At 49.0% G+C, this 23,557-nt stretch overlaps 1 protein-coding gene across 1 annotated transcript in view; it reads right to left on the bottom strand.

The window, feature by feature from the left end:
- The window catches only part of TEKT5 (tektin 5), a 39,015-nt gene that overhangs the window by 13,638 nt on the left and 1,820 nt on the right, over positions 1-23,557 (bottom strand). Inside the window, exons 2-5 of the mRNA XM_060079296.1 lie at positions 21,912-21,995; positions 21,189-21,259; positions 15,046-15,189; positions 10,980-11,202 (exon numbers count right to left, since the gene is read on the bottom strand). Of these exons, the coding sequence (XP_059935279.1) occupies positions 10,980-11,202; positions 15,046-15,189; positions 21,189-21,259; positions 21,912-21,995 (522 nt within the window). The remainder of the gene's footprint in view (positions 1-10,979; positions 11,203-15,045; positions 15,190-21,188; positions 21,260-21,911; positions 21,996-23,557) is intronic.

Below are 23,557 nucleotides of genomic sequence, written 5' to 3'. Positions count from 1 at the left end.
CATCCATCTATCCATCCATATACCCATCCATCCATCCATGCATCCATGCCTCCATCCATGTACCCATGTATCCATCCATGTATCCAGCCATCTACCTATCTTCTACCTTTTATCCTTTCTTTTTTTTTTTAAGTCAAACCTTAATGCCAGGAGACCAAGGCTTCTCAGTCTTGGCACTACTGATATTTGGGGCTGGGTTATTCTCTACTGTGGGGCTGTCCCATGCACTGTGGGATATTTAGCTGCATCCCTGGCCTCTACCCACTAGATGCCAGTAGCACTGCCTAAAAACCAAAAATGTCTGTAGACATTATCAGATGTCCTCGGGGTATAAAACTGCCCGTTGGAAGGCCACCGATCTAGTGGTTATTATTATTGTTGTTGTTGTTAGGCTGTGGTGGTGGGAGTGGGGGAGATGTTCACATTAACTTAAAGAATGAACTCTAGAGCGGAACACCTAGATTCAAATCCTGGCTCTGCCATTTACTTGCTGTGGTGGGTGGGGGTGGGGGGCTTTAGGAAAATACTTGTCTGCAGCTTCCTCATCTGTAAAATGGGGCTAATAGTAATCCCTTCTTCATGGGGTTGTAGGAGGGAAGATGAGTTAATGTTAGAAAAGCACTTAGAACTCTGCCTGCACAAAGTAAGGTTAATATGTCTTTTGTGGTGATGGTGAATTTTTTTTCTCTCTTCTGCTACTTGTAATCGGATGGCAAACTAGATTGTGATCATCCACCCTCAGACCTTGTTGGGGTCCCCAGCGTGGGGAAAGAGTGAGGTCTGAGCTGGAAATGGTCTCTGGTCTTGAATGGGGTGTGAAAAGCACTTGCCAGGTCTGCCTCGGACGAAACCAACCTCAGCTCAGTGGAAAAGGGCGCTGATATTCCTGGCTGCAGTAGAAATCCACCCAAAGCCTTTGAAAGGGGGAATGTGTTTGGCAGAGTTGTCGGCCATGTAAAACTATCTGCCTGCATCTTGTCTTGTGACAGTAGAGAAAGCTTCTAGGCTTTCTCTAGGGCCGGGAAATTATTTTTGATGTGGAGGGAAAAAACAGATTTAGCAGTTCCAGCCGGCTTTGGGCTTCTGGATGCTTTGTGCAACCTTGCAAATTTATTGTTTTCCAAATTGCATGAAGCCAAGGGGTTTCCAAGGAGATGCCTGGCTCAGTGCGGCTCCCCAGCTTAGGAAGGCAGCTTGGAATCCTTTTTTTTGGTCAAACGGTGGAAGATTTTCAAGCACAGCCAAGCCCAGGGGCAAGAACTAGTTGAGGAGAGCTCCAGAGGGACTTGGCCAGAAATGCAGGGCATGAGAGTGCCAGATCTTTTTTTTTTTTTTTTTTTTTTTACCATTCTTATAGTTAATAGTCAAACTTGGCACTCCTGACATTTGGGGCCACAACTTCTTTGTTGCAGGAGGCTGTCTCATGCATTGCAGTGTTTAGCAGCCTCCTTGGACTCTACCCACTATCTATCTGGTAGCAGCACGCTGCCCCCCACCACCCAAGTTGTAACAAACAAAATGTCTCCAGACATCGGCAAATGCCACCAGGGAGTAAATTCAGCCTGGGTGAGGATTACAACTCTGGAGGAGAGATGTTGAGTCAACCCTGCTCGCAGTTTCTGTCCAGAGGTGGCCAGCTGCCTTCAGACAATGCCAGGCCAATACAAATATCAGCTGCTCAGAGGCCATCTGGGGTCAGGGGTCCGGAAAGTCCTGGAGGGCTCTGGAAAGTCCTTGAGGGGTGGGGGCTCCCTGCTAGAGAGGACACTTGTATGATTCTGTGAAAATTCATGGAAATCTACCAGCTCAGGCCCCCGAGGCTCTTCTTCTTAATGCTTATCACAATTTTTAATTAATCATGTATTTACTTATTTTTTTAAAATTGGTCTCTCCCACTAGAACATAAGCCTCCCTGAGAGCAGGGATCATTGTACCCCCAGCTCCTAATTCAGAGTCTAGCACACAGGATGTGCTTAGTAAATACCTCTCAGGGAAGGAGGGAGGAGGGAGGAAACATTTGTTGCACGTCTACACCTGGGAGGCACATCTGGAGAACTGGTTAAAACTCGGATGGCTGGACCCCAGAGTTTCTGATTCAGAAGGTCCAGGATGGGGCCCAAGAATGTGCACTTCTAACGAGTTCCCAGGTGATGCTGATGCTGCTGGTCCAGGGACCACACCTTGAGAACCACTGGTCTGAACTCTGAACCTTTAGTTCTCAACCTTGGCTGGGGAGTTTCAAAGGTTGGATGCCCAGGCCACACCCCAACCAATTAAATCAGAATCCCTAGAGATCGGGGTGATTCCAATGTGTGAGGGTTGAGAACTGCTTAGCTGTACCTTTTCTTTCAATCCTTGCAGGATTATTCCTCTCTCAGAGATTAGGAAACCGAGAATCAGAGGAGTTACTTTACCAAATTCAACCCTGGTCTTTTGAGTCCAGAGGCCATGTTCTTTCAGTCACTTTGCTTGTCCCTCCCCATCAGTAGGTTATAAATCAGACCACAGTTTTGTTTTTTGGGTTGTTGTTGTTGTTTTTGTTTTTTTTTGTTTTTTTTTACCATTTTTATAGTTAATAGTCATTGAGCACTTACAAGGTGACCAGTCCAGTGTGGATGCTCTTATTCTCAGAGCAAATATTTGCCAACCATTATTGATCCCATTTGACAGAGGGAGAAACTGAGGTACAGAGAGGTGGGGCAATCTGATCTTGGTCACATGGCCAGGAAATACTAGAGCCAGAATTGAACCCAGCCATCTGCACTGCACTATGGGGCTCACATGTGGGAGAAGAGTGTCAAGATGGAAGAGGAATCTGGACCAGGATGAGGCAAGCATATGTGAAAGCCAGGAGTATAGGTGAGGCTGGGCAGCAGGTCCTGAGTAGGCAAGGAGCTGAGGACCCAAAAGTGAACAAGTCACAAATTGGAAGAAACTAGGAGGCTGCTGGGACACACCCATACCCAGGAGGTGCCAAGGCAACCCTCTGCCTCCGCCAGGCTTGCATCTTATAGTCTTCTTGTCTCAGCAGCAACCAATCTCGGTGATTGCCCCACGCAGGGCTTCCAGTCAAAGCATATGATTGGCTAACACCAACTGCAGAGGGCAGTAATAGCTTCCTTGAGTATCAGTGGTCCACAAAGTGAACTCAGAACTACCTCATTTGCACTGTCCTTAGCTCCTACCCGGGCCATGCTGACCCACGCTCATTTTCGGCGCCCTCTGCTGTCTGGTCCCTCCAGCATCCTGCATTTGTTGGCTGCCTTCCCAGCTCTGGACCTTGGCCCTGTTTCCCTGATCCCAGCCGTTCCTCTCTCATTTGGCACAGTGTCACCGTGGACAGACAGCGGTGACCCAGCACCCCCACCCCATCAACCCGCCATTTCACAGCCCTCAGAACTGCCCGTATCTGAGCTCTCGTGGACCCCTCAACCGGGTGTCCCCAGGCCCATACCTCCCAAGTACAGTGATGAGACCTGAGCCTACATGACACCAGGGAGCCTTTGATTCCTCTTGGTACTAAGGTGAGCATCAGGCAGAGAGACCTACTGAACTCAGCCCCAAGGCCTTTCCTGAGGGTTACCTTGGAAACCCTCTACATACCCACATACCCAAGCATGTCTGAACAATTATTTAGTCTACTTCTTCAAAGCAGCTCCTTTTTCAGCCTTGAACAAATGTATTTGAAATGGCATCTTTATATCATTGCCACACGTGGGAAATGAGTATCTCTTGCCATTGATAGAAAGTACCATCACAGTAGAGAAGATGGAAAGAAAGACCTTGATTCTAAGTTCTGTTGTCTTTCAAAGGTTCAGTGCCAGCTTGAGGCTTGAGGCCTGGCTGGAAAGGGGGATTCCCACACAAAAGAGAGATGGCAAAGACAGATTAGCGTCACATCAAGCCTTGTTCCTCGACCCTATTGGAAGGATTGACGGAGGGAACTTGAAACGAGAACTTTCTCACTAGGAGGCAATGGTGTTTAAGGCCTGGCCCGGCCCCTCCTCACCAGAGGCAGGCGGGCCGGCTCCACATCCCCTGGGCTGGGCTGGTTTTAGAAACAAGCCGTCAGAGCTTGTCTGCGGGCACTGGTGCTGGAAGGGATCCGACTGCTTGCAAAGCACAAAAGCTTTTCCCACTCCACCATGGGTTCCAGGCCTCGTTGGACAAACAGAGGGGCTGGCGGCAGGCGCTGGGGCCCTCAGATGGCGACTGCGGGCCCTCACCCCACAGACACGCGCCTTCCTGCCCTGACGCTGCCTCCTGGGGCAGGAGAGGTTCTGCTGGTGTTAATGACCAATTGGAAGTTGAAACCCCAAAGAAACTTCAGAGTAAAAGCAAAACCTTTCAAGGGGCAAACTCAGAGCCCCTCTGGGTTCTCTACAATCCTTTCCAGGCCTGGCTGCTTTCTTGCATTTCCTCCGATGCACAGAGCAGAACGTGCCAAGGTACAAGCCTGCTGGGATCGGGCAGGTGATGCAAATGTGCAAAGGGGGCCGTGAGAGAAGACGTGGGGACTGAGCCAGTCGGAGAGCCCGGGCCCTGTCCAACGAGGGGCTGTGGCCATTCAACTCCTGTTGGTTGCTCCCCTGTAGGAAAGTGGGCTCGGAGTTGCTAGAGCCACCCAGTTTTCCAGAGATTCTAGAAATCTGAACTTCTACATAAAATCTCCATTTTTTACCAAGATATTAAAAAAAAAAAACAAAAACCTGAGAATGGGGGCTTCCCTGGTGGCGCAGTGGTTGAGAGTCCACCTGCCAATGTAGGGGACACGGGTTCGTGCCCAGGTCCGGGAAGATCCCACATGCCACGGAGCTGCTGGGCCCGTGAGCCATGGCCGCTGAGCCTGCGCGTCTGGAGCCTGTGCTCCGCAACGGGAGAGGCCACAACAGTGAGAGGCCCACGTACCGAAAAAAAAAAAAATATATATATATATATATATATATATATATATATAATAAAAACCTGAGAATGCATAGAAAGGTATGTATGTGAATGTTCATAGTAGCTTTATTGGTAACAGCCCCAAACTGGAAACAACCCTAATGTCCATCGACAAGTGAATGGATAAACAAATTGTGGTGTATGGATACGATACATACCAGGGGTGTATACATACAATACGGTACCCATACAAGACGTACAAGACACAGGAATAAGAAGGAACAAACTAGGAATCTCGACTACGCTGAGTGAAAGAAGACTAATGAAAAAAGAATGGGTAGGGTATGGTGCCCTTTATGTAATTATTCTAGAAAAGGCAAACTAATCTGCAGTGACAGCAGATCAGTGGTTGTGTTGGAAAGGAGGGAGGGAGAGATGACAAAAGACATAAGGAAACCTTTTCATATGTTCACTACCTTGATTGAGGTGGTGGCTTCATGACATATACGTGTTAAAGCTTCTCAGATTCTACACTTGAAATATGTACAGTTAATTATGTGTCAAGTAAAAACAGAGCTGTTAAAAGAAAAATGTGAGAGGCCAAATAATATGTGGGTCAAGTTTAACCCCTGGACTACAAGTGTTTATCCCCTTATTTAAAAACCAGTCCGTCTGCATTACCTTAGACTGCACTGAGCACCATGCATTTCTGGAGGCGCTGCCATTGCAAAGGTGAGGGGTGCTGAGAAATTCTCATGACAGCAGTGGTGCAGACAGGCCTGGCCACGGTGAAGATGGTGACCCGGGGACACCAGCAGAGAGAGTCTGTCACCTGCATTCTCCAGCTAAACTCTCAAGGTTTTCTGAAAAATCTAAAGCAATTGAACTTTTTCTGTCTGTCAGTCTAGTCGGCCTATTCAAGTATCGAATGGCCTCTCAACAAGCTGCCAGCTAAACAGTTGGCTGTATCAAAAGCAAACAGAGCCATTAGGAGAACACAGCAATGGTCCAGGCAAGAGATGGTAGAGGCCTGGGGCAGGGCAGAAGCAGAGGAGGGAATGGGGAGTGAGGAGATTCTGAAAGTAGAACCAACAGGATTTGCTGGTGGAGGGGATGTGAGGTGGTGGAGAAAGAGGAGCGTGCAAGTGGACTCCAGAATTTGGGATTGAGCCCCTGGAAGCTTGTGGAAGCATCTGGAAGTGAGAGCCACCAACTGAGATGGTTGGAGCTCCAGGTGGAGGAGGCCGTAGGGTGAACGTTGGCTCCCGTTTGCGACAAGAAAGCCTACAGCTTGCAGGGGGCGCTGTGCTGTGGAGAGGAAGCAGAGAAATCCGACTCATCTCTCCGACAGCCCAGTCGAGGCCGCGCTTCTGGCTTATCTCCCCCAGCTCCTAACGTCATTTGCCCCGACCACATTAATAACCAAGATGGAAAAATGAGATTTTGATTCAAGGGCATGCATCCGGGAGGGGCGGCAGAAATCCCAGAAGGGTGTTTGCATCTGCGAAGTCGGGTGGCGAAGATCTATGTGATGGGCCAAGCGGGCCTGATCCCTCGAGGGAGGAATGGCTGGGCTTGGCTGGGAAGCTTGGATGCAAAATGCAATTAAAGAAAATCTGGTTAGAATTGGATGACTGTGGCTTGCCTTTTGGAAGGATTTGGTTCCCCCAATATTTTGAGTTTGGAAGAGAGAGGCAGGAAGAAGGAGGGAAAGAAGAGAAGGAGACAGCTTCTCTGTCAAAGCCCACTCGCTTTACAACCTGCCCTCGGCCTTACCCCCCACCGGTGGTACTGGCAACTTCCTGAGGCTGTTCAACATGCATATGCTCAGGCCCAACCCCAGACCTGCTCAATCAGAATCTGCATTTCGATGCAATCTCCAGGTAACACGGGTGGTTACCGCACACAGTGTAATACTTGAGATGCACAGGTCTACTTTGCTTTTCTCCAACAGTCAGGTTTTCCCCTACCGTCCTTACCATTATGGCCATATCCCCTCACACCATTTGTGACATGATTAACAATCTTTTCAAGTCAATTGGCTTTTTAAAAAAATAACAAAAAACAAAAAAACTTTAAATGCATTTGTTTAAAAATAAAACTTTATATCACTATTATCAGTGGACAATCAGCATCATTTGCCATAATGGAAGTAACCATAAAAATGCACGAACAAGATGAAAGTAAAACCATGTGATTGAAACTCTGGCTGGATACAGCTGCCTGCCCAAAGCTCTCAGCCTGAGGCCAGCGCTGTCTGTTTAAAAGGGAGATCAGACGGGGTTAAAGAGCTGAGGGAGGCAGTCTAGTATCCGATCAAGACTTTCCTCTTGAGAGCATCACAAAGATTGAAAAAGGACTGAAGAAGGAATAACTTTCTCACTGTGTGATTCGGTGATATTAAGGCTGAGTCCGTGTAACACACCTACTGTCATTTTCCCTGCTGGGGCCTCGTTCCTGCAAGTGTTGAATAAGCGCTGTGCTGTAGCAGAGTCCCTGCCCCCATGCCCCCTCCCCCCAGGTCCTTGCACATTGCCCTCCACATTGAGTCTTCCGCTAAAAGGCACCTTGGACTGGGCCATTGGATGCAGGGTACTTATGCTTATCTGGAGACACGCCCCTCCCCCACCTCCCACCCCACACTGGGCCCCTGGTTCTCAGGAGCCACCCACTCTGTGGCTATCAACTGTTTCAGCCCAAAGAGGTCACCAGCCCTTCTTTAAGCAGTGGTCAGTATGACTGGTCGATACCCCAAGGCCCCAAAGTGTGAGGACCCAGGACAAGTTACAAGGCTTGGGCTATGGCCTTGGGGATAGAACCCCAGGATCACGGGGAACATGACCAAGACAGCCAAGGCTGTCTACGCAGCCCTAAACCACTGGGGCATTCAAAGTCTGCATGGGGAACTGTGGAGACCTGGCCTTCCAAAGTGGATTCCTATGACCACCTGGGCCATAATTGCTTTGCAGCACAGGTAGGGATGGGGGCCTAGAATTTTCCAGAAATGCCTCTTGCCAAGGGGAATCAGGCCAAGCTCAACAATTAACAGTTGAAATTTTAAAGAGAGCATTTCAAGTCCTCCAGCTAAAGCAAACTGCTGAAAGGTGAGATGGTTGCTATCTATTTATTTTCATTATATCAACTCTTTCCTTTACTATCTTAGAAAAACACTCTGTGAGATGGTCACCAACCGGAAGACAAGTGAAATGTCAGTCGTGTCATGTTGGGGTCTGGTGTATTTCAAATGGGTGCTCACTTATGTGCAAAACAGCTGGTTATTAAATAATGACTATTAATAAAAATCCACGTGGTAGCAAAAACTCTGATCAGCGGTGATGAAGCTGCTAGTAATAATTCAAAACTTCCGTGGAGAAACGTGGATAGGGAAAAGGGTATGTACCCCACCCCACCCAGAAGATCCTTTTTCTCTCCATCAGTAATATTAATACTTACAGTTACCTTTTACTGAGTGTTTACTGTGTGCCGAGCACTAACAGCTCCGCAGAGACCAACTCACTAATCCTTACACTATCGTCACCAAGTAGGAATTCTTGCTCCTTGTTTCACAGATGAGAAACCAGCCACCAAGTCCCACCAAAGGACTTGCAAAGGAGTTCCCAAGTCACCTCCAGGCCTCAGACTCATGTGGTAAAACTTGACAATGAACTGTATTTGATCCACTATAGGAAATGCCTCATTAAAAGAAAACACTTGCACAACAGCCAAAAGGCGAAAGCAATCCAAGCGTCCATGGAGGAATGAATGGATACACGGTATATACATCCATGGAATATCCTTCAGCCTTACAAAGGAAGGACATTCTGATGCAATCTACAACATGGATGAACCTTAAAGACATTGTGCTAAGTAAAATAAGCCAGACACAAAAGGACAAATACTGTATGCTTCCACTTATATGAGGTACCTAGTCAATTCATAGAGACAGAAAGTAGAACTGGTGGTTGCCAGGGGAGAGGGGAATGGTGAGTCATTGTTTAATGAGTACAAAGTTTAAACACAGGGTTCTTTTCACTTTGGGAAGATGAAAAATTGTTCTAGAGATGGATGGTGTTGACATTTGCGCCACATGTGAAGATACGTAACACAGAACTCTACACTTAATAATGCTTGCTATGGACTGAATGTCTGTGTCCCCCCAAATTCAGATACTGACACCCAATCCCCATTGTGACAGTATTAGGAGGTGGGGGTCTATGGGAGGTGATGAGGTCATCAACTCATCCATGGGATTAGTGCCCTTATGAAAGAGACCGCAGAGAGCTCCCGCAGCTCTCTGCCACGTGAGGACACAGGAGAGGACAGCATCCGTGAACCAAGAAGCGGGTTCTCACCAGACACCACATCTCCCAGTACCTCGATCCTGGACTTCCCAGTCCTCAGAAGTGTGAGAAATAAATTTCTGTTGTTTATAAGTCACCCAGTCTATGGTATTTTTGTTATAGCAGCGCGAACAGACTAAGAAATGGCAAATGTTTTGTTATGTATATTTTATCACAATAATAGAATGATTTTTCAAGGAAAGGAAGAAAGAAAGAAGGAAGGAAAGGGAAGGAGGGAAGGGGAGGGAGGAAAGGAAGGAAGGAAGAGAGGGAGAGAGAGAGAGAGAAAGAAAGAAAGAATCCGCAGGAGGTCCCTGTGCCTGCTCCCTCCTCCAGCCTCATCTCACATTCATCCTCTTGGGAACACTAGCCCCACCCCATCCTTTGGCTGCCTAACTCCTTATCCTCTGCTCTTTTTTTTTTTTTTTTTTTTTTCTTTTTGCGGTATGCGGGCCTCTCACTGTTGTGGCCTCTCCCGTTGCGGAGCACAGGCTCCGGATGCGCAGGCCCAGCGGCCATGGCTCACGGGCCCAGCCGCTCCGCGGCATATGGGATCCTCCCAGACCGGGGCACGAACCCGTATCCCCTGCATCGGCAGGCAGACTCTTAATCACTGCGCCACCAGGGAGGCCCTATCCTCTGCTCTTAATGTAAATGTCACCTGCCTGTCTGATCTACCTGGTGTAAGAACTCCAGGAGAATCTCTGGCGAATCTCCTTGCTTCCTCTCTCATTAACGCTTATCACAGCTTTGCAATTATTTTAGAGAAACTTCTGTTTTATCTGTTTCTCCATACCCCAGGCCAAAGGGTGTCCTATGTGGGTGGGCTTAGACTGCCCCTGTAAATTCCATGAAACCCTGCCTGCAGCCCACTAAACCTCCTCAAATATATATACAGTAAAAAGGGGTACTGTTTTGCAAGTTCAGGTTCAAGACTAGTCCCCTGTCTCCCCACCCCCTTCCAACCAGATTGTCATCCCTAAGTCCTTCCTGCATATAAATTTTGCAGCCACCACTGCTCCCTGACCAGAATATATATCCCCTGAGGACAGGGACCAGGGGACTGTTTGTGTGACTCCTCTTTTCATTCCAGTCCCTAGCACAGCATCTGGCACCCAGTACGTGCTCTAAATTGAGCAGAGTATAAATTCCATGCAGAGAGGACTCCCCCAGGGGTGGGAAACAGCATGACGCGTTCAAATACAGGAGCAGGAAAAGGGCATGTCAGTGTGGGAACAGCAGGAGATGGTGGCAGGATTAGGCTGTCCTTCCCGCTCCTCAAATTCAAAAAGCACCCCACCCCTCCTGATGCTCTTGAAGCCTTTGAAGGTCAAGAGGTTACATTTCCAAAGATGCTGATGTGGGCGCAAAAGACCCGCTCAGACCCGTTTCCTGGGGCTCCGATATTGGCACCCACCCTCGTTGGTCACGCTTGGCCACATGGGCTCAGATGGAGAAAAGAGACCTGGGGGCCATCGGCAACACCTTTGGGTGTTGCTGTGACAGCCAGGCCAAGCTCCAAGCTCCATCATCCAGTGAGCAAAGAAGATTTACCCCCAAGACGCTGGAATCCCCCAAAGGAAGCTCACAGCCTCTGCCCCCTTTTGGGTGGACAGGCTCATAGACCATGGGTTGCTGGGACCATTTCAGCAGCAGCAGCGGGGCGGGCAGCTTGACCAAAAGCTGCTGAGACCCAAGGGCGAGGGCCAGGGGCCTGGCGTCATGGACGGTGGTCCTCACAGGCATCTCGCTTACCTTAGCCAGCTGCATCTGCAGCTTGTTCTTCACATCTGTCACCTCGGCGATGCGGGCATTGAAGGCCAGATTGGTGCTGGTAAACTGCTTCCACGTCTGATCCAACAACACATCGAGGAGGTTCTGGGCCTCCTCCCGCAGCTGGACAGAGTTGGCCCGCATGTTCTGCGAGTGTCTGATATTGTCGTTAGTGAACTTGGCCCATGTCTCGGGCACGGAGATCCTGCAAGAGGCATGAGAGCGAACTTAGCAGGCGAGGAGTCGGGGGTCTCCAGCAGGCTTGGAGATCGCTGAATCCAGAGTTTCCCAACCTTGGCACTTCTGACATTTGGGTCAGGATAATTCTCTGTTGGAGGGGGCTGTCCTGTGCACTGTAGGATGTTTAACAGCATCCCTGGCCTCTACCCACTAGATGCCAGTAGTAACGCTTCTCCAGTTGTGACGATCAAAAAAGTCTCTAGACATTACCAAATGTCCCTTGGGGGAGGAGGCACAATTGCCCCCAGTTGAGAGCCACTGAGCTGATCCAAACACCTCATTTATAGATGAGGCAAGTGCAGACTAGCTGGTTTCCCGAAAGGGCACTTGGTGAGTTGTAGGAGAGGAGAGATTCCCCAAAAGAGCTTTTTTCTCGAACACTCCCTCCACCATCACCAAAAACACAGAGACAGGCCAAGAAGTGGGCATCGGGCATGAGGCTGGCTGCAGGGCTGCTTCAATTCAGGGATGAGCCTGTGGCCATGCTACTTGCACTGACTTATTCATTCAACAAATGTTCTTTGAACACCTACCACCTGCCAAGCCTTGTTCTAGGCACTTGGGATAGAGCCAGCAACATCCCTGGCCTCATAGTGATAAATTTCCAGGGGAGGCGGGGGAGATAGACAATAAATAAAGAAGATGTTCACACATTGTGTTATGTTCTATGAAAGAATTTAGAAGCAGGATGATGGAAGAGAGACAAATGGAGTGGGTCATTACGTGTCAGTCAGGGCCATAAAAGGAAATAAATGGAATTTGTTCTCAGATAGCGCTGAGGTGCTCATAGATTAGCAAATGCACGAAGTTGTCACCACCCCAGGTGTGAAAGGCAAGAGAGAGACCACGTAGAATAAATCCCCAGCACCTTTCTCCTCCATCTCATGTTGGTGACCCTCCTATTGGCTGAACCCAACTGGGAACCAGATGGCAAAGACCCAGGAGAGGCAGTTTGTAGAGGGCAGGCTCCTCTATAGGACTCACAGCAAGGCAGCTAGAGAATGCATCTGGGAGGACAAATGGAGCTCAGGCTATATTGGAAAGGGCAAACTAGGGAAAGGGCAGACTGGGAAGGCTTCTTGGAGGCAGTGACACATAAGGGATTCAGTTTAGGGAACAGAAAGTTCTTCCTGGCCGAGTATATAAATTCAGGCAATAAGCAATCAACTATTGTACAGGAGTTTTCTCCTCTGGGAACCCTTTGAGAAACAGAGACACATGCTTCTTTGAGCTGACTTCAGTCTCCGGATAAAGCAGATTAAATAACTTTGCAAGGTCTTTTCTAGCTGGGAAGTCTCCAGTTCTTAAAATAAAGCAGATTTTTATTCTCAGGCAGTAGGAAAAAAAGAGATTCAATCATCTGAAATAGAAGTCTCTTTCAGGACATTTTAAAGCACACTTAGATTGCATAGTGAATGTGGTTGTTTTGTCTGGCTTTTGCAGGAGTTAAAATCAAGCCTCTGGAGAGGTCTTAGGCTTCTAAAGATGTGAGAGGGCACTGAGTCTGATCCAGAGCTTTCACCCAACGAAGACCTGAGGCTCAGGGAGGTGAAGTGTCTTCTTTTCCAAGGTCACACAGCCACTCACCATCAATAGAGGAATGACGAGGTGCCAAGGACAGCAGAGAGTGACCTGCGGATTTATTCTGAGGGTACCTCCCACTGCTCAGTGGGACACTGTCAGGGTCAAGGGCAGCAGCCGCTAAGCCCTCCCCTGGAGCAGACAGCCGAGCTCCCCAGGGAAAACAACCCGCTTCATCACACTGTCCCTGGGGGAATTTGCCGAGGCAGCCTGTCTCCTCACAGGTGATGTGCTTCAGCAGGGGCAACGTGCTTTCTGGAGCCTGTGTCCTCTAAAAACATAGGACCCAGCAGGCTTTGCTGGGGAGGCAGGAAGGCGCTATGGTAAAACACAGGCCCAGTGTCCAACGTGGGCTCAGACCGTGGCTCTGCCACTCGCTGTGTGAGCTTGGACCAGTCACTGCACCTCTCTGAGTCTTAGTCTCCTCTGTAAAATGGGGATAAAAATGGTACCTACCCCCAGGGTTGCTGACCAACTGTGAAACCCCTATCACGGCACCTGACAATAGTAAGCACTTGATAAATGTTTATTATTCACAAGACCGTGGAAGCGCTCGGCACAGTGTCCAACCTATAGCGAACAGCAGGTAAAAGGCATCAGCTCTCATCCTCATCTTCATCATCAGTGGTTAATTCGTGGCAATGAGACCTTCGGTGAACAGAGATACGGCAACGCAGAGTCTCCAAACGTCCTGTTACCTGCCCAGACATGGCCCCGCTTTAAGAAAACCTCACATACAAAGCCCTGAGCTAATACATCCGGGGAGAACTGAGTCACAAATGGAAGCTCTGGCTTTCCAGCTGGAGTCGCTGGATGGAGGACTTTAAACAGCAGGACCCCTCCTGGGCACAGAAATCGGAGCCTCTGCCAGCCAGCCTGGCTGCCCAGCTTTCAGGGAGGCATCTGTTTGGGAAGGGAAACTTCCAGACTCCCTGTCCAGGTGGGCAGCTGTGGCTGAGAGGACTAGGCCCCGTGGAGGTCTTGCTCACTTTGCCAGCGCCGTGGGCAGTCAACCTTGTCAGGAGGAGGAGAAGGGTCCCCAGGAGCTGTCATCGCAGGAAACCCCAAAGGGTCCTTTCAACACCTGCATATTTACTATGATCCAGAAAGTGACCCTGGTGTGGGCCAAGAAGACCTTCCCTTTCCTTCTCTCCTCTCCCTCCCTTCCCCCTTTTATTCATTCTTTCATTCAACAAATATTTATTGCACACCTACTATGTACCAAGCACAATGCTATGTGCTGGAGATTTTTTTTAAAGGGACCAAGATAGACCCCACCCTCTGCATGTACCCAGAGCATCTCTCTCCAGCCCTCATTATCCCAGACCTTGGACTGCCGATGGGGAAAGCGTGCCTTCGTTCTGCACGCAATTCCGTGATGCTAGGACGTGCCCATGGCAGTGCCAGGCAGACAGGAGGCGCCACCCTCATAGCTGTTGTGACGAGAAAATGAGGTCGCCCACCAAGCACTCAATAAATGTTAGCCGTCGTCATTCCCCGACACGAGGCTCTGTGCCTAGCACTTCACACGCCCACCTTTCCACACTCACAGCAACTCTGGGAGGTGGGTGCTATTTTTATCCCAGTGGTAGAGGTGATGAAACGGGGCCCAGAGAAATGAAGTCCTTTGTCCCGAGGGTTAATGTGGAGGCTGGATTTGAAGGCAGACAACCTGGCTCCAGAATCCACTCTTAAGCCACTGCCAGCATGGGCAGGCATCAGTTGGCTCTGCCAGCCAAACTTGAATTCTTCCTCCAGAAGGAGGAGAAATTCCTCCTCCTCCTGGAAATTCCTCCTGGAATTTGTTTGGTGGACTTGCCAATCCAGGTGCCTCAGCAGCAGCAGCTGTGGGACCCTCACAAGCCAATATCTTGCCCTCTCTTGCTGGAATTTGGATCTTGCGTGAAGTGGGGCAAGCGTGGAAAGACAGTGGTGCTCCAACAACAAGGCCGATTAGCTCTCTCTCACTGGCTCCTTCAGGCTGCCAGAACCTCCCCTCCAGCCTTCCCCTGGAGTCTGTGGCTGCCCAATAGCCTTCCAGTAAATTCCATCTTAAGTTAGCCAGAATCGGATTCTGTAGCTTGTAACTCAGGATCCTCACTCAACCACACGGCCTCACACTTGACTGGTGCACGATGCCCCTTTACGTTTCCTTAGCAGGATCAGACCCAGAAACCCCTGCTGTCCTCGGGCACGGCCAGGTGAGGACTGACTGCCCGGTACTTACGTGCCATCAATTTTCTCCACGCCGTGGAAGAAGCTGATGCAATCTGATGTGTTCCGTAGGTTAAGGCACTTCTCATCGATGAACTCGGCTGAGCTTTTGTCCTCGAGGTCCCTCTCCAGGGCATGCTGAGCATCCCGGTTATCCCTGTGGGGGCAAGGACATGTCCCCAAATTGTGCATTCACCCAGCATCCCTCACCCAAGGTCACAGGGGAGATCGGTGCAGAGCCACTGCTGGAAGCCAAGTCTCTGGACCCCCAGGAGGGTCCACCCCCAGTGGCTTCCAGCCCTCTTCCCACCTTGATGCCCCCACACACACCCAGGGCCTCCCTGCACTCCCCCACCCTCCCCCTAATCCAAGCAGACCTGTTGTCACTTAGAAAACATTTACTGTAAAGGGTCAAATACTACATATTTTAGGTTTTGTGGGTCATATGGTCTCTCTTGCAACTACTCAACTACGTAGGAAAACAGGCATAGATAATGTGTATGGTTACACATTATGGTTACACAGATAATGTGTATGTGAATGGTTGTGGCTGTGTTCCAATAAAACTTCATTTACAGAAACAGGTGGTGGGCCAGATTTGGCCCTCCAGCTGTAGTTTGCTGACCTAATATAGAAGATATGAATTCACACTTTGGACAAAGCCAGGTTTCAATTTAAATTGGTCCACAAATCCTTGTGTCTGATGCTATGCCAGGCACAGAGGGAAAAGACATGAATAAGCCTCAGTCACTACCTTCAAGTTGCTCACAGATTTGTGTAAGTAAATACAGTAAAAAATAAAGAAAGAATGAAAAGAGCAACAGTGCAGGTTCAAAAAGGATACACAGAGGAGGAAGCCATTAACTCTGGAGGAGGGGTGGTCAGGGAAGGCTTCCCCAGAGAGTGTCTGAGCTGGGTTTTCATAACAGTAGGAGCAGATATTATGGACAAAGTTGGGTTGGGGGGATGAGAATTCCAAGCTGAGGATACCACATGTGCAAAAGCAGAGAAGCTAGAGACATCCAGGTATTTAGGGACCCATAAGCAGCTCAAAAGGCTGGCAGAATCAGGGAGTGGGTGGAGTCAGGGAGTGGGTGGAGTCATGGCCTGGGCAGGGTCAGGAGTGGGTGGAGTCAGGGAGTGGGTGGAGTCTGGGACTGAGCCAGGTGAGGAGAACACAGTGGGGTGGGGACAGGACTTGAGCCTGAAGGGCTGGTATCTTGGCTAAGTTTAGACTTAAATGTCACTGTTTGCCAAGACTCCAGACATTGGAGACCCACTTTCATGATTCTTGCCATATTCCCAAAGTACCTGTACTATTATTTACCTGCTAACTTTCTTTTTTCAATCATAAATAAATAAAATACATAAATAAATGCATTTCTAATTCAAAAAGAGTCATGTACCACAATGCTCATTGCAGCTCTATTTACAATAGCCAGGACATGGAAGCAACCTAAGTGTCCATCGACAGATGAATGGATAAAGAAGATGTGGCACATATATACAATGGAATATTACTCAGACATAAAAAGAAACGAAATTGAGTTATTTGTAGTGGGGTGGATGGACCTAGAGTCTGTCATACAGAGTGAAGTAAATCAGAAAGAGAAAAACAAATACCGTATTCCACATATATATGGAATCTAAAAAAATAAATGGTTCTGAAGAACCTAGGGACAAGACAGGAATAAAGATACAGATATAGAGAATGGACTTGAGGACATGGGGAGGGGAAAGGGTAAGCTGGGACAAAGTGAGAGAGTGGCATGGACATATATACACTATCAAACGTAAAATAGATAGCTAGTGGGAAGCAGCTGCATAACACAGGGAGATCAGCTCGGTGCTTTGTGACCATCTAGAGGGGTGGGATAGGGAGGGAGGGAGGGAGGGAGACGCAAGAGGGAGGAGATATGGGGATATACGTATATGTATGGCTGATTCACTTTGTTATAAAGCAGAAACACACCATTGTAAAGCAATTATACTCCAATAAAGATGTTTTTAAAATAAATAAATAAATAAATGTATTTCAAAGGGAAAAATCTACATCACTGTCTTTAAAAGAAAACCAGTAACTGTTTCCAAACCTAAATGCAAAGTAAACACTAACAGAATGCTAGCTAGAATCTGTTGTCTCCAGTAGGTTCTAAGCCTGAAACCTTTTCTGTTTCTTTTTTGGTTGAAAAAAGGAAATTAAAGATGCATAAGCATTGATTGGGAGTTTTGCCTTGATGTCTTTTTTTTAAATTAATTATTTAAAAAAATTTTTATTGAAGTGTAGATGATTTACAATGTTGTATTAGTTTCTGCTATACAGCAAAGTGAATCAGTTACACATATAGATATATCCACTCTTTTTTAGATTCTTTTCCCATATAGGTCATTACAGAGTATTGAGAAGAGTTCCCTGTGCTATACAGTAGGTCCTTATTAATTATCTATTTTAGATATAGTAGTGTGTATATGTCAGTCCCACTCTCCCAATTTATCCCTCCCTCCCTTTCCCCCGTGGTAACCATAAGTTTGTTTTCATCTGCGACTCTATTTCTGTTTTGTAAATAAGTTCATTTGTACCATTTACTTATTTATTTATTTTTATTAGGCTGTGGTTTCTCTCTTTCTTTTTTTTAAATTTTTAAATTTTTAAATTTATTTTATTTTTGGCTGCATTGGGTCTTCATTGCTACGTGCAAGCTTTCTCTAGTTGTGGCAAGCGGGGGCTACTCTTCGTTGCAGTGTGCGGGCTTCTCATCCCAGGGGTTTCTCTTGTTGCAGAGCATGGGCTGTAGGCGCGGGAGTTTCCATAGTTGTGGTACGCAGGCTCAGTAGTTGTGGCACTTGGGCTTAGTTGCTCTGAGGCATGTGGGATCTTCCTGGACCAGGGCTTGAACCCATGTCCCTTGCATTGGCAGGAGGAGTCCTTTTTTTTTTTTTTTTTTTTGAGGTACGCGGGCCTCTCACTGTTGTGGCCTCTCCCGTTGTGGAGCACAGGCTCCAGATGCACAGGCTCAGTGGCCATGGCTCACGGGCCTAGCCGCTCCGCGGCACTTGGGATCCTCCCGGACCCAGGCATGAACCCGTGTCCCCTGCATCGCCAGGCGGACTCTCAACCACTGCACCACCAGGGAAGCCCGGCAGGAGGATTCTTAACCATTGCGCCACCAGGGAAGTCCTGTACCAGTTTTTTTTTTAGATTCCCTTGATGTCTTAAAGGAATTAAAAGAGACTGGAGAAGGGAATAACTTTGAGCAGTTTGATGTCCAGAGGCAACTAAAGTGCTTGGTGCGCGTCTCGCATCGGTGTCTCTCTTTCCCCTCCTGCATCTAATTTTCTCCCTCCCTTCCTCTCCCTTCCTCTCCCTTCCTCTCCCTGTCTCTGTCCCTCTGTCTCTCTCATCTTTATCTCCTTCTGCCTCCTCTTGCTTGGTTTCTCTCTGTCTCGGGGCCTCAGTGTGTGTCCCTCTCTACCTCTCCCCTGCCTGTCTCTATCTTTCTGCCACGTTTTTTTTCTGCTATGAATACTGAAAGCTGGTGAGAGGTTTCAAACAGGCCAGGAACAAAGAACTTAAACCCTCATGCTGGGTCTGCACCCATCAGGATGCAGAGAGGGTCATGTTGGAGCAAGGAGAGCCATCCTGGGGCCCTTATGGCCTTTGGAATTGGCAGAGCCATGGGGAAATGGGGCCCCATCCTGCCTCATGAGGTGGAGCGTGAAGAAAGACCAGAATGTAGAAGAGAAATGTGCCAGAGCATCAGAGGGGAACCTGGGGCCTCAGAATCCCAGGTCATCTGGTCCAGCCTCCTGGCCCTGGCTAATGAGGCCTGGGGAGGGAGACGACAGCCCCATCTCCCCCAGATGGAGAGCCTGGCCAGTGCCAAGACTCACCCTGCTGTCAGCCCACAAGGAAAAGCCTGAACCTGGCTCCTGCCCAGTCAGGAAAGCCTTTTCTGCTTTGCTGGGGCACCTGGTGAGGTGAGGACACAGCTCTGAGCAGATGCAGGCCTCAGGCCTCGCCTAGAAAACCATGAGTCAACAGCCCATCACCTGCCCGGGGCCAGGGCGGCCACCCTAGCAGGTCATCAGCAGAGCTTCCCCAAGGGCAAGGTCACACTGAGTTCTGCCCTGTTGATGAGGCTCTGGCCACTTCTAGGTTAATTAGGCTGCCCCGGCAGCAAGAGCTTCCTCCCTGCAAGATGACAGGTGTCCTCTGAAAAGGGGCCGCTGCCCAAGGTCAAAGGGCCTCTCTCCAGGGTGACTGGGCCTCTGGTCCTGGCAAAGAGGAGAGTCCCTTCCACCCGCTCTCATCCCCTCCCCACCCACACTGCCTCCACTGCTTTCCTCCCAGCCTCTCCTGCTCTCTTTTCCTCTTTCTCTGTGTCTGTCCCTTTCCATCTCTTCATCTCTCTCACCTCTTGATTTCTCTCTCTGTCTGGCATGTCTGTGTCCCTCTCTGTCCCTCTGTCTCTCTGCTCATCTCTCTGTTTACAGCTTCAGGTCTTTCTCTTTCTGTCTATTTTCCCCTCTGTCATCAGAGTTCACTGTGTCTCTCATTCTGTGTCTCCCAGTCGACGAGACCGTCTTCATCTTTCTACTTTTCCTGCACAAGCAGCGCTCCACCCACCCCAGTTTCAAGATTTCCCTTCCGGGGTCCAGCTCCCCAATTTCAAGTCTGGGCTTTTGTTCACTCTTCCGGCTCAAACTGTCCCATTTCCCAAACCTCAGCCCTCCCGTCACTCTAACACCAAGTTTTGTCACAGCCCCACGTCAACCACAAATGGAAAACCACGCTCTTTTGCCAAAAAATAGGTGATTGTAAACATAGGGCAAGAAAAATACAATAAAGGCATTTGCTTGCCCAAAGAACTCCCTTTGTTAAAACGTTTCTGTTTAAGTACAAGTATCGAAGGGTTTTTTTAAAGTGGATTAATGTATAGACGAATATTAGGCAAACATAGTCCAAGTGGTAGGTTGAAAGAAGTCAAGACAGAGGCACATAATGATGGAATTCAACAGTGCTTTCACCCATTCAACTGTCACCTCAGTCACTGCTGTATTTGCATCTCATTTCGACTTTTCTCCACCTCTGATGTCTCCCTGGGTTTTCCCAACTCATCTGCCCCTGACCACACCCTTAGATCTGCAGGCAGCTTTTCAACACTGTCCTGGATGCTATTTATTTTATTTTTACAGGATAATTCTCTCCTACCTCTGCCACCCATTCTTACAACCTCAGTGGAGTTGAGGGGCTGCTGTGTGTGTGTGTGTGTGTGTGTGTGTGTGTGTGAGGTAGGGGCGACTGCTGTTTCTGGGGAAGAACAAACCAGGGCACCAAGCTCCCAGAGCCTATCTGCAAGCTTCCTTACCCCTTAGCATCCCATGCAAGCTGCCTACGTCCTCCACACAGCGGGAAGGAGCAGCCCTGGCCAGGTTGCCAGCCCATCTCTTGTTAGCTGTATCTGAGTAAACAAGGAGGAGAAACCAGCAGAGCAGCCTGCCTGCAAGTGTTAAAGGCAAGGGCCCAGCTCAAGGGCCGGGTGGAAAGGCTGCTGCCTCTGGGGAGCTGGGTGCCAAGGGCTCATTTATGGGTCCCAAGCCCGGTAAAACTCAAGCCTCCCTTTAATTATGGGGGAGCCTCCTGCCTTGTCATGATACCAGTTACATAATCTTCCAAGAACAAAAAGCTGATTCCTTTGAAGACTAAAAGGAACAGTGGCCCAAGGTGTCCACCAGCTCCCCTCTGGAGAGGCCCGGGCCCCTCACCTTGATGCCCAGTGCCACCCACTCTCTGCCATGTCCCAAAGTTCAGGACTCGCATGGGGAAGCCACAGGCTAAGAGGAGCCTCAGTGAGGCCAATTTCTTTTGCCAAGGTTCTCACTGCAAACAAGGACCACCAAGGCTCTGCTGACTCATGAAAATCAATAGTGTGCATCTCAGTAACATCATATTGATAGACTGAGATCAGCCATGTTGGTAGCACTCACATCGCTGAAACTGACAAATGCGACAGATCAGGACGTTTTTCTCTTCCTGGAGAGCTGGTTGTTAAAAGCTTACCAGCACACCACTGATCAAAAGAACCGCCTGGAGACCCCTGAAACCTGGGAGACCCAAAACAAACTCCGAGAAAAGGGAGAGAAAGCAGCTCTTACCGCATCTGGATGTCAATCCTTTGAGCTAGTTTTCTCATCTGTTCTCGGCAACGTTTTAGCAAATCTACTTCCTGCAATGAAAGATGTCAGAAAGAGCGCGGCTCCTTAGAAACTCACAGACTCCTGTCTCCCAGGCCAGTGCTCCACCCCTCACCTCTCACTGCCCACCCTCTATCCCACAAGGTGAAATGTCAGGGTGGGGTCCATTTCCTGCCTCGAGCAGCATGATCCCCGGGCCAGGCACCTGAGGGTCGACTGTGGAAGCTGCACATTCTTTGCCCTACTGTCCTTTCTTTTTATATACTTCCAGAGTAAAAGAAAATGCAGCACCTACTATGCACCAAGGGTTCATTCATAGACCCTTTATTTATCATAAAATATGATACATTCATATTTTATCGTTGAATTAAATAATGCATATGAAGTGATACAGTGTGTGGCATATAACAGGTGCTCAGTAAACACTGGCTGTTACTTTTGTTATTTATTGGTATTACTATTATGATGCCCATTTTGGAGAGGAAAAGACTGAGGGTCAAATGACCTCCTTTCTCACTGTGTCTAAATTGCAACCTAGGCCCCCACCCGCGCTTTCTGAGCCCTAATCTTGCATGGGGTGACACATGTGGCTTCTGCTCCTGACACGCAGCTCAGAAACGTCTCTGACCAGCTGGCCTTCCCTCCCCCCTCATGGGGCAGGCCAGACCCAGGGGGGCATCTTACCTGGACAAGATTTTTCTCCACGTTGTCATGGACCAAGTCAATCCCCGTCCTTTTCTCTCGCTGGTACAGACACTCCAGGGCCACCTGTAGGGGGCGTGGGGAATCATGTATTCTCCCTGCAGCTGTATGTAGACCCTGAGCAGAATTGACTCACATCTACCTTTGCCGTGGTCTGTTTCATTCCTGGGAAACTTGGATGCTTCATGTGGCCCCATCACTGTGCGTTTGGGTGGGCTTCTGCCTCCCCATCTCCATCAGTGAGGGATGCTGAGATGGTAGATGGGTGCAAAATCGGTGCACATCTCAAGCTGGCCATGCTGGTTAAGTTAGTTTGACAAATGTAAAGCGCTTAGAATACTGTCAATAAGAATTACCTGTGAATATATATGAACACCCTTTTTTGGAGATCTCTAAATGGGGGAAGAGCTTTGGAAAGTGACATAGGCCAAGTAAGACCCAGGGAACCCTGCCACATAGACCTTATAACCGTCATGGGGACATGAACAGAGCAGAACAGAAGCCAGGGGAGTGGCTGCTCAGTGGAGCTCCTGCAGCAGCAGACTGTCAAAGAATTGTGATGGGTCACTGGTCTGTGATGTCACAAAGAGCAGCGGCAGTGAGAAGGAGGCAGGGGAGCACGGCATCTGGTGTCGGGATGCAAATGTATCTGGGAACTCAGAAAGGAGGGGGAGCACTTGATGCCACAAGAATTTACTGTCCCCTTCTCTGTGTCACACTCCAAGGTACTGGGGACACTGCAGTGAACTAAACAGTCCCTGTTCTTATGGAGTTCTAACAGAAGAGAGAGAACACACACAAATGAATATAGAAAGAAACTCAATCGTTTCTGACTGTGATAAGGGCTGTGATGAAAAGAGGGAGCTGTGGGTGGGTGGGGAATAACCAGCAGGGTGGTCAGGGAGGACTTCTCTAAGGAGGTGGCAGACTGAGGCCTGAATTACGAGAAGCAGCAGAAATGAATGGGAATAATGCACCAGGAAGAGGGAACAGCCAGTGCAAAGGCCCTGGGGTAGGAGGAGCAGCAGACAGGAAGCCATTGGGCCTGTGACAAGGAATTCAGATGTTAACTAGGATGCATTAGGAAGCCACTGAGGGGGTTTTAGCGGGGAGGTGCAGAGATCTAGTTTAATATTTAAAACCATCCCTCTGGCTGCTGTCTGGAAAATGCGTTGGAGGGGCCAGAGGTCAGGAGGCCAGGAAGGAGGCCGTCACCATTGTCCATTGAGAGGCACCTGGAATGAGGTAGTAACCTTGGAGTTGGAGACAAGTGGATGGAAGTGAGATGCCTCTGGTCCCTGTGCCCCCATGTGATGGTCACAGGGGGCCACGTGATGGGGCAGAGCTGGGCTTTCCAGACAGGCTCGGGGAGTGAGGAGAGTCGGGGAGAGGGGAGGAGTGCTAGATTTCAGATTCTGCCTTGGGTCTCTGAGCAGCAGCCCTGCCCACTGTCCTTCCGGGGGGGAACCTGGGGGCATAGGGAAACAGTAGGGACCCCCATCCCATAGTGGTCAGAACCTGTGCCTTGTCTCCAGGGGAAACATGGAGGTAGGGCCTCTCCTACAGAAGCCCCCACGCCTGACACAGAGCAGGCACGGCTACAGGAGGTTTGCAGGCAGGGGTTCTGC

Source organism: Mesoplodon densirostris, chromosome 16, assembly GCF_025265405.1.
Source record: "Mesoplodon densirostris isolate mMesDen1 chromosome 16, mMesDen1 primary haplotype, whole genome shotgun sequence".
NCBI lineage: Eukaryota > Metazoa > Chordata > Mammalia > Artiodactyla > Ziphiidae > Mesoplodon > Mesoplodon densirostris.
Note: the sequence above shows the minus strand (reverse complement) of the source record. Positions and strands in the feature narration are given on the sequence as shown.